General features: G+C 48.3%; 1 protein-coding gene across 1 annotated transcript; it reads right to left on the reverse strand.

The window, feature by feature from the left end:
* Positions 1-866: 866 nt before the first annotated feature.
* Positions 867-8,934, reverse strand: CLN5 (CLN5 intracellular trafficking protein). The gene is made up of 4 exons (XM_002712933.5): positions 8,558-8,934; positions 5,421-5,586; positions 4,623-4,848; positions 867-1,682 (listed from the first exon to the last, which is right to left on the reverse strand). The coding sequence occupies exons 1-4, from the start codon at positions 8,917-8,919 to the stop codon at positions 1,171-1,173; spliced, it is 1,266 nt and encodes a 421-aa protein (XP_002712979.2). The 5' UTR covers positions 8,920-8,934; the 3' UTR covers positions 867-1,170.
* Between the last annotated feature and the right edge of the window lie 476 nt (positions 8,935-9,410).

Consider the following 9,410-nt stretch of genomic DNA (forward strand, 5'->3'; position numbering starts at 1 on the left):
CTGTGGAACTGCCCAAGTGCTACGCTATCATCTCAAAGTCAAGGTGATTACAAAACCCCGGAAAGGCTGGCATGTGGACTGTATTAGACAAGATCAAGAATGACAGTTTGGTTTTTTTGATTAATCATTGCTACCACTGATTACGACCATATGATGCCAAACAATCATGACTTCAATCTTTACAGCCGCCCTGACAAGCGAATCATTTTAGAAACAAAACAGGCTTAGAGATAAGCTGTGTAAATCATAAAAGCTGGTTAACTAGCTAGTTTCAAAATCCTACCCAGAAGTTTCTGCTCTTTAACACTATTTACCACATCTAGAACCACACCCCCACCCCCCAGCTCTGATGTCCACACAAGTCTAAGTGGATGGAATGCAATCAAACTATCAGATGTGTAAAAGCAGTCAAGTTGGGAGAGCCCCCCCTCTTTGTTTTTTAAAGTTTAAGTGAAAGCACTTTTATGTGAAAAACTGCCACTATCATTCCACAAAAAAAAAAAGTAGCTCCCACCATGAAAATGTCACTGGGGCATTTAAACAATCTTGGCACACCAATATCCACAACTTCAAAATACTGGATCCAAAGATTCTACATATCCGATATGAGCCCTAATTCTCCATATTAACCAAGCCTTGGAAGTTGAAATCTAGATCACCCAGCAGGCTCACTTCTGCAGGATGGTAACTGTTTCCGTTCTTTCCAAGAGAAAGGTCTTGAGAAGTTAACGTGTAGCAGTTTGCTGCTGTGCACTTTTTACTGTTCTGCCCCAAGAAGGAAAGGCTAAGGAATCATCAAATGTACACACTCCCCCTGAAAAACGGAGATGCTGGCTGTGGGAGAGAAACCAGTAGAATTCAGGATATTTTTTTAAAGAAAAGATATATTTATTTGAAAGGCAGAGTTATAAAGAGACAATGAGATCTTTCATCTACTGGTTCACTCCCCAAATGGCTGCAATGGCTGGAGTTAGGCTGTTCTGAAGTCAGGAACCAGCAGCTGCTTCTGGGTCTCCCATGTGGGTGCAGAGGCCCAAGGCCTTGGGCCACCTTCCCCTGCTTTCCCAGGTGCATTGGCAGGGAGCTGGATCAGAAGTGGAGCAGCCAGGACTCAAACCGGCACCTGTGTGGGATGCTGGCACTGCAGGCAGTGGCCCCAGAATTTGGGTTTCATAAAGCAGGCAGTGTTCTGTTTCTGTCAGGTAAAGGGATTTCTTCATATGTTATTTTAATAAAAGGAAACTTCATGGGTAAAAACCAGTATTCAAAATTATAAAACAAATAGAACTGTCTGTGCAGAATCACTGAGTCAAAAATTTTCAGGAGACTCCACAGAAATTCTTTGGTTGATAAATGTGGTTGGAAGGGATAATAAAATTTTTTTATGGCTAAAGCAAGAGTCATGTTTCCTGTTGGCCCAAAGATAGAGGTTTCATTTCCCAAATAAGTGGGTTCTGTACTGTAAAGAAATATTCTCGTGTAGTTCGTTTCTATTCTCTTGAATTCTGCTCCAAGTTCAGCCAACTTCTCGTATGTCCTTAACACAAATTTGGAACAGTCGTAGGAGTCAAACCATGTCTCTGCCCCCTTTTCTGGGCTGGCTCGGACGGTCCATGTCTCATAATAAATCCCCGTTTCATTGTCCTCTTTCACCCACTTTGCCATTTTGTTAAATGTGTCTCCTAGGTAAAAAGAGAAAAATCACCTGTGTGAACAAAGCCAATTATGTTAGTTTTAAATAAAATGTTCTGACCTGCTTAAGGCCATGGATGCACATGAGTAAGAACTAGTTTTTGAATTTCCAAATGCACATCTCACAACATGAATCCATGTTCAGCCAGTTTTTATTCCATTCTTCAAGGCAAAGGGCATTGCTGAACCATAAACATCAGATATAACAGGTATACAGACAAGTCTTACATACTGACTCTATCATCATTATAATTACTCATTATAATCACTGTCTGTAGTAAAGCGACATTATGCAAATGAAGGATGTCTTTTTCTCTACCCTGCTCCACCAGTCTTGGAATCAGGGAGGCACAAAAGAAAGGGAAAGCAAGGAAAGAAGAGAGAAAAGATGAATGGGTGAAAAAGAGCCTTTCAGGAAAACTGAGGAGGCCAAAGGGTGGAATTTTTCGGTCTCAAAGTGTGGTGTGCACACTGTACACCAAGGCTGCAGGAGGATTAGCTACTCCGGAACGCACCATGCCCCGTCAACCTTGTATATGTGCTACCTCCCTGGTCTCCCTGTGCTTGCAGCTTGTGTAGGGTGTTGCTAATCACCTCCCCACCCAGCAAATTCTTTCACTGAATCAACTAAACAGGAAATGGTTTTAGCCAGCTTCATGGATTATACAGACTCCACGGTGTCTAATCCTGCCTCTTACCACCTTAGAAAACATTATACTCTGGTTACAGCCTCATCTGGGCATTTATGCTCCCTAATAAAGCTGGGCCTTGTAGCATTTCACTTTGTCACTGTGTGCAAACCTTTCTTTGGTTACTCCAACCTGACTCCATAAAATACCTCATGGTTTTTTTTTTTTTTTTAATAATCAGAATGCATTCTGATTTTTTTTTTTTTGACAGGCAGAGTGGACAGTGAGAGAGAGAGACAGAGAGAAAGGTCTTCCTTTGCCGTTGGTTCACCCTCCAATGGCCGCCGCGGCCGGCACGCTGTAGCCGGCGCACCGCGCTGATCCGATGGCAGGAGCCAGGAGCCAGGTGCTTTTCCTGGTCTCCCATGGGGTGCAGGGCCCAAGCACCTGGGCCATCCTCCACTGCACTCCCTGGCCACAGCAGAGAGCTGGCCTGGAAGAGGGGCAACCGGGACAGAACCGCCCCCCGGCCGGGACTAGAACCTGGTGTGCTGGCGCCACAGGCAGAGGATTAGCCTAGTGAGCCGCGGCGCCGGCCAATACCTCATGTTTTGTAAAATGGATACTGGTTGTCTTTATCAATTTTATGAAATCAAGGTTACAAAATAATCTAAAGCCCATTTTCTTAGAACTGGGGATACTACTCTTAGAAGTGTCAACTTTGAAAAGACACTGCTGTACTTAAGAGATAAGCCATCACTGTATTTCAAAGTACTATTATGAAACATGAAGAAAGGTCAATGAACAAGATGAATTACAAGACATATAGACAACTTAAAAGATTTAAGTGTTGGCATATTATAAACTTTTACAGAAAACCCTGATCGCTTGTTCATATGATGATGCATTTACATCAGAAGGAGGAATTCTAGCTAATGATTCAGGTGGAAATGGAGAAGGGAGAGATGTGACTTGGTTTGGAATTAAAGAGCAGTTATATAGTTTACTAAGCATCGTTAAAAGAGAGAGAATTTCATGTTGTTGGGATGATTTGGGGTACACTGATCAGAAAACAGGAGGGAAGATTAGAAAATAGTAGTGGCATATTCAGTTTAAAAGACCCAATCCTAGTCCTGCTTCTACCACATCCAGCTCTATGACCTTGAGAGTCAGGTTTCTTGGCGGAGCCTTAAATCCTTATTTGCAAAAGAAGAAGGGTATCTTATCCTCCCCACTGAACTGTGAGTTAACACAACTCAAAATGACTTATAAGAAGCTTTGCAAGTAGAAGGCACGATCAGTTCCTCAAGTTCTAGGGTTCAATGAACAATTCTCACAAACTGTGCTGTCATCTCAGAGGCTTCCACTTTTCAGGGAACAGCAATTTGTAATACAATGCTTGATAAACCACCTGGGTAAGCTCCTACCTCTCAAAGAGAAGGGTCGTTTCATCCCCATTCCACACACAAGGCCATGGGCCAATAGGCTAAAATACGCCCTAAGGTCACCCAGCAAGTTACCAATGAGCTCTGTGAACTCCTTTCATCACTACCCGACAATGCAGCGCAGGCAGCCAAATTCCAACTACTTCAGCAACTTTCCAGTGAACCCAGAACAGAGAATCTCAGAGACACGAAGTTAAACTGCTCGAGGGGTCTCCAGTGTCTGAGACCATATTCATTTGGGGAGCATGTACCAAGGCTGTTTAGAGAATGGCCTCTTAGGCTTGACTGTCAGGGATGGAGTTGCACTTCCTTAACTGTGTAACTCTAACCTCTTGTGTGTCCCTGTTTTCCCTCTTGTGTGTCCCTGTTTTCCCCTCTGTAAAATAACAGTGCCTGTCTCGGGGGCTGGCTGTGATCCTAAACGACATGACACACACACAGAACTCAGAACACTGCTAGACCCACAGAAAAATATACGGTCAGCAGCTCTGATTCCTCTCAACATAATATTTTACCAACACTAAAAAATCCAAGAGGTACAGTTAACAGGTCCTTTAATTGGGCATCGTATGGATTTCCTTCCCCTGTTTCATCTGGAAAGTTTAATTGTGTAAAGCATTTTAACATTTCATTCATGTTTACAGTGGAAAGAGAGCAAAAGAAGAGCGCCTCTTCAGCCACGGGTGACGTTCTGCGTGCGTGAGAAGGGGCAGAGGTTAGCGTTCCAGAAGCACAGTGGACAGCTGACCTGTGAGAAGTGAGAACCCTGCCGAAACGCCTCAGGAGGAGCCATTCTTTACGTCTGGGCGCTGATGCAACCGTCCAGTACTTACCCTGCCACCTTCTTCCAACTTACCCGATATGGCCGCCACTAGAACTAACGTCCCATTTTCCTTCCAGTGGAGATCGTCGATTCCTTCGAAAAAGCAGGCAGCCCCTTGATTACACCAGAAAGGGGCATTGGTTTCAGGTCGCAGGTGGGGAAACGTGCAGTTGCCGAGCTGGAAAAGTTCGTACCACTCCATCGTGTAGTTCTTGCCAGTCAGCGTACTCCTGAATCCAATGGCGTCGTGCATAATTTTCTGCGTAAAAACAACACGTGTAGAAAAGCACCTGTGAGGTAAGCAGGAGTCCAGGTAACCCCTGGTTTCTACGGTAGAACATGTGGTAAACCACAGACGCCTATCCAGCAGCACAGCCGGTCAGCTGTCCCTCGTGCGCCCTGGGCAGGGTGACTGCAGCTCATCTCAGGATGGCCGTATGCCACAGGACACTCGTTCCCTCACAGCTCAGAGTGAACCGGAGAAGCCTCCTCGCCAGCCTCAGGAAGGAACTCTTAGCCACCTCACAGGGATGCGCTCAGGAACCAAGACGTCTGCTCTGCCCCTTCTTCCGGGCCTCTTCCATCTCAATTTCCAGGAGCTGATTTTAGCGACTGGGTTTAGATGAATAATTTTCAAGGGATTAAAATGATTGTATTTGTTGCTGTCAAGTTTACAAACTATGATGTTTTCGACTACTCATTTGAAATATGCAAAGAGGAACGCTGATAAAAATGATGTAAAATCAGCCCTCTGATAGGTGATTACTCCCTCAAAGAAACCGAATAGTCAAATCAATTATCCAAAGTTGCCGGATCAAGATGCACTCTTACCAAGTGTCCCAGGAGGTCTCCGTATTTAAATTCCCACACTGGAGCTTGCAGTCGAAAGACTTCAATGACATCATCCTCCTTCATAACTGGGATGGTCGAGCCAGTTGGACAGAAAGTGTACTTGGCTTGACAATAAGGATCTGCCTCTGGACGGAAGGAAAAGCGTCTAACACAGAAAAAAGAAACCATCAGCTCAGACTCTAACCGGAATCTGCTTTTCCTTACGCATTTTAGAATTGGTTCTAATTTTGCCATCAGGCACGTTTTTAGGGAACATATTCAGAGGTTGGGCCCTGGTAAATAAATGTAAATACACTCAGCCTTTCATCTCCGTGGATTCTATGTCTTTGGGTTCAACAAACTGCAGACTGCAAACATCTGTGAAAAAGAAACGCATCTGTTCTGAGCGTGTACCGACTCTGCTCTCCCTGTCACTCGTCCCTAAACAGGACAGCAACGACCTGTACAGCAGTCACCTGGTATTCAGGATTAAGTAACCCAGAGAGGACTCAAAGTGCATGAGAGAACGTGCGCAGGTTCTGTAAGCACCACATCATTCTGTATCAGGGACTTGGCATTCGGGGATTCTGGAATCCGTGGGAAGGCCTGGGATCAATTCTCCGTGGATACTAAGGGGCAACAGTGCACATTTCCCTTGTTATCCTGTGAACAAACTTGCAGCTTTGTCCCTAATAACAAAGGGTAAATGAAAAGCACTCTGATGACCACGTGCTTCCCGCCTCCCTGTTCCACTGTGAGAATTCGGAAGACCGGATCATGTCAGATCTTACCATGGTGGACACACTGTACAAAAGTTGACAGAAGAAAGGAGTATTTTTTCAATGTGTTCAGTTTCCCAAACAATCCATACATGAAGGTTATTGAAGTTATGACTAAATAGAGTATATTTTAGGTTTACTTAAGAACTAGCCAACATGCATTCAACCAACCAAGCAAGACACTGTTCCCTTCCTCACCCAGCCTGGGGTGCAGGCTGGGAGGGAAATCACACAAGTAAGGAGGTGAAGTGTGCTAAGTGCTAAACCGAGGACACAGAGCCCTGTGCTATGGCACAAAGGAGGGAAAAATAATTTTACCTGATATGTGGTGGGTAGACAAGGAGGCTAAAAAATTATGACCTGGCTCGGGTTTTTAAGGTTCTTGTGAAGAAAGGAGAGAAAACAGAGTATATAAGACAGATATGGCATATCTGAAGTGACTCCAGCAGGCGCGCAGAGGGGAGGGCTCCGCAAAGGCTGTTACTTTGTTGCTAGGAAACTATGAACAGCACCCCCTAGAGGCAGACTACGGGAGCGCTGAGCCCTGCAGTGAGCTGGAAAGGGTTTTAAGTAGCAGACGTTGAAGGAGTGAATCCGCTATTGGGTAAACCTTACTTCATGAATTAAAAGGAAGTGGGCAGCCAGTCCAAGTTAAGGCTGAGTTATGAGGTGACTGCAACAATGCAGGCAAGAAGACAAGGCCTACGAGGGCTACAGATGAATCCAGTTCAACAGACACGGGTCCCCATCGGCACTGGGCACTGCGACAGAAGGCAGAATGACAAACAGCCCCTGTCCTCTAAGAATTCAAGATCCCCAGGGTCCTAGTCAGATGTCTTGTTTTACAAGTCTAGCACGTCGACACAAATTTCCATTTTAAGACCTGAAACCATGATGGTAACCACAAACAGCGACAACTCTCTGAAACGTGTATGAGACTGGGGGAACACTGTTTCACGGGCACTAAGCTGGCTTAAACAAAAACTGTCACTACATGTGTAGGTTTCCTTGCCCACAGCAAAGTCTGTTTTAGGTCGAAGATAATTTTAGAGGCAAAACTTAAGTGTGAACTTACTAAGGTTAAATATTACGTTCAACTGAGGAGCTCAGATGACAGCCTACACTTACAAGTACAAAACTTTTCGGGGCCGGCACACCGGGTTCTAGTCCCGGTCAGGGCACCAGATTCTGTCCCGGTTGCTCCTCTTCAGGTCCAGCTCTCTGCTGTGGCCCGGGAGTGCAGTGGAGGATGGCCCAAGTGCTTGGGCCCTGCACCCCATGGGAGACCAGGAGGAAACACCTGGCTCCTGGCTTCAGATCGGCGCAGCGCCAACTGTGGCCGCCATTTGGGGAGTGAACCAACGGAAGGAAGACCTTTCTGGAAGGAAGACCTTTCTGTCTCTCTCTCGCTGTCTGTAACTCTGTCAAAAAAAAAAAAAAAAAAAAAAAAGTACCTGGGTTCAGTTTCTGGCTCTGGCTTAAAAAAAAAAAAGTACAAAACTTTCAATGATACAGTAAGAAGTCATAGTCAAATTTAGCTCTAATATTAAAGAGTTTTGGGTTTACAGATCTCTTCTGAACATTTGATCTTTACTTGTTAGGAACATCTTATTAACATTTTCAAGGAAATCAACTTCGACCTCAAATATCCCTTCTTACATATATCGGGCAAAAACAAAACAAAAGAAACCTCAAAACACACACAACGAAGGGAGACTACACTGACCCCTGGGTGTGACACGGCTGGCAGGTGCGAAACTGACCCTCGTGGCCACCACTCCTGCCTCGGGGCAGGCGGGCGCCAGTCTCACGCAGCTCCGGAGCCTGACCTCGCCGGAACCCCGCCTCCCGGGTCGTTATTTTGTCAGGCCAGAGCCTCGCGCAGGTCAGCGGCTCGCGTCGGCTTCGCGGGCCTGCGGCCTCCCCGCGGACGGAAGACATCCCCGCGGGGCCCGCGACGGGGATGCGGGGCTTTTAAACGCCAACTGCGGCAGGAACTGGGCAACCCTGGTAAATGCACCAATGCTAGGGAGAGGCTGTAACGACAGTGCGCCGCAGAAGTGATGCACCCGACTGACACCGTCTTCCAGGAGGCAGTGGCAGTATCAAAAGTCACTCGATGACCGTACAAGAGCCCCTTTTCTTCTACGGCGGCGAGCGAGGCCGGGCGCCCGCCCCCCCCCCCCACTTCACGACGGTGCTACGACAGCCGCCGAGCGCCGCCGCGCGCCAGCGACTTTCTCCCCCCCACCTCCCCGCGCGACACGCGCCAGGTTCCGCCCCCCGCAAAATCCCCCTTCGCAGCCCCAGCCGTGCGCGCGCTCAGCTCCGCGCGCCCCCGCGCCGCCGCGCACTCACTTGTAGGGCACCGGCCAGCGGCGCCGGGAGAGGCCGCCCGAGGCCCGCGGCCAGCCCAGAGCTGCCGTCAGCCAGCACAGCAGCAGGAGCCAGCGCCGCGGCGCGAGCCCCCGGGCCGCGCCCCCTCGGACCCGCGTCTTCGGCTCTGCGCTCCAGACCTGCGCCATAGGGCGGCTCCCGGTGCTTCCGGCGCCGGCCCAGCCCGCCGCCGCGGAGGGCCGAGCATGCGCGCAGCCGCGCTCCGGCCGAAGCTGGGCGCGTGACGCCTCAGCGCGTCCCCCGCATCTCCGCGCGGCCCTGACTCCCCTCCGCCCCGGCGGCCTCCGCACGTTGCTCTGGTCCGGGCTCCCAGCGAGTTCCATCCAGGCCTCTCAGTCACCGACTGAAGTGCGGCTTCGAGTGTCAGTGTGGAGACCTCCTCGGTGGGGAGCCCCTGGGTCTCCCCCAACCGCCACCGAAGCCAAACCCAGACCAACCCCAAATTCGGCTTCTGGGCTCCTTTGGGTTCTGCAGCCCGGAACTCTGGACTTTACCGGGTCCCCCTTCGCCCGGATTAGGTGCCCCCGAACACTGCGTGTCTGAGGAAGACCCAGGACAGCTCCGGGGGTGGGAGAGGGGATGACCGATTCTCACCGCCACAACCATGGCGGACGCCCGCCGGTGATGCCCCTAGCGCCACGGGCCCCCGCTGCCTACCTGGCTGCAGATCTTTTTTGTTGAATTAATTATTGAAAAATTAATTTTTGTTGGATTAATTAAATATATACTTATGCACAAGTATACAAATCTATTTACTTCCATTGTGAACAGTTTGCAAGTACGTTCAAGAAAACCGCCTCAACGACAGACTTCT

This window comes from Oryctolagus cuniculus, chromosome 9, assembly GCF_964237555.1.
Source record: "Oryctolagus cuniculus chromosome 9, mOryCun1.1, whole genome shotgun sequence".
Taxonomy (NCBI): domain Eukaryota; kingdom Metazoa; phylum Chordata; class Mammalia; order Lagomorpha; family Leporidae; genus Oryctolagus; species Oryctolagus cuniculus.

Excerpts from the sequence above, each read along its gene's own strand:
- CLN5 (XM_002712933.5), bottom strand. The coding sequence starts at position 8,919 with ATGGAACTCGCTGGGAGCCCGGACCAGAGCAACGTGCGGAGGCCGCCG. Across the intron at positions 5,587-8,557 it reads CGCTGGCCGGTGCCCTACAA|ACGCTTTTCCTTCCGTCCAG; the intron begins GTGAGTGCGCGG and ends TTTCTGTGTTAG. Across the intron at positions 1,683-4,622 it reads TCTAGTGGCGGCCATATCGG|GAGACACATTTAACAAAATG; the intron begins GTAAGTTGGAAG and ends CTTTTTACCTAG.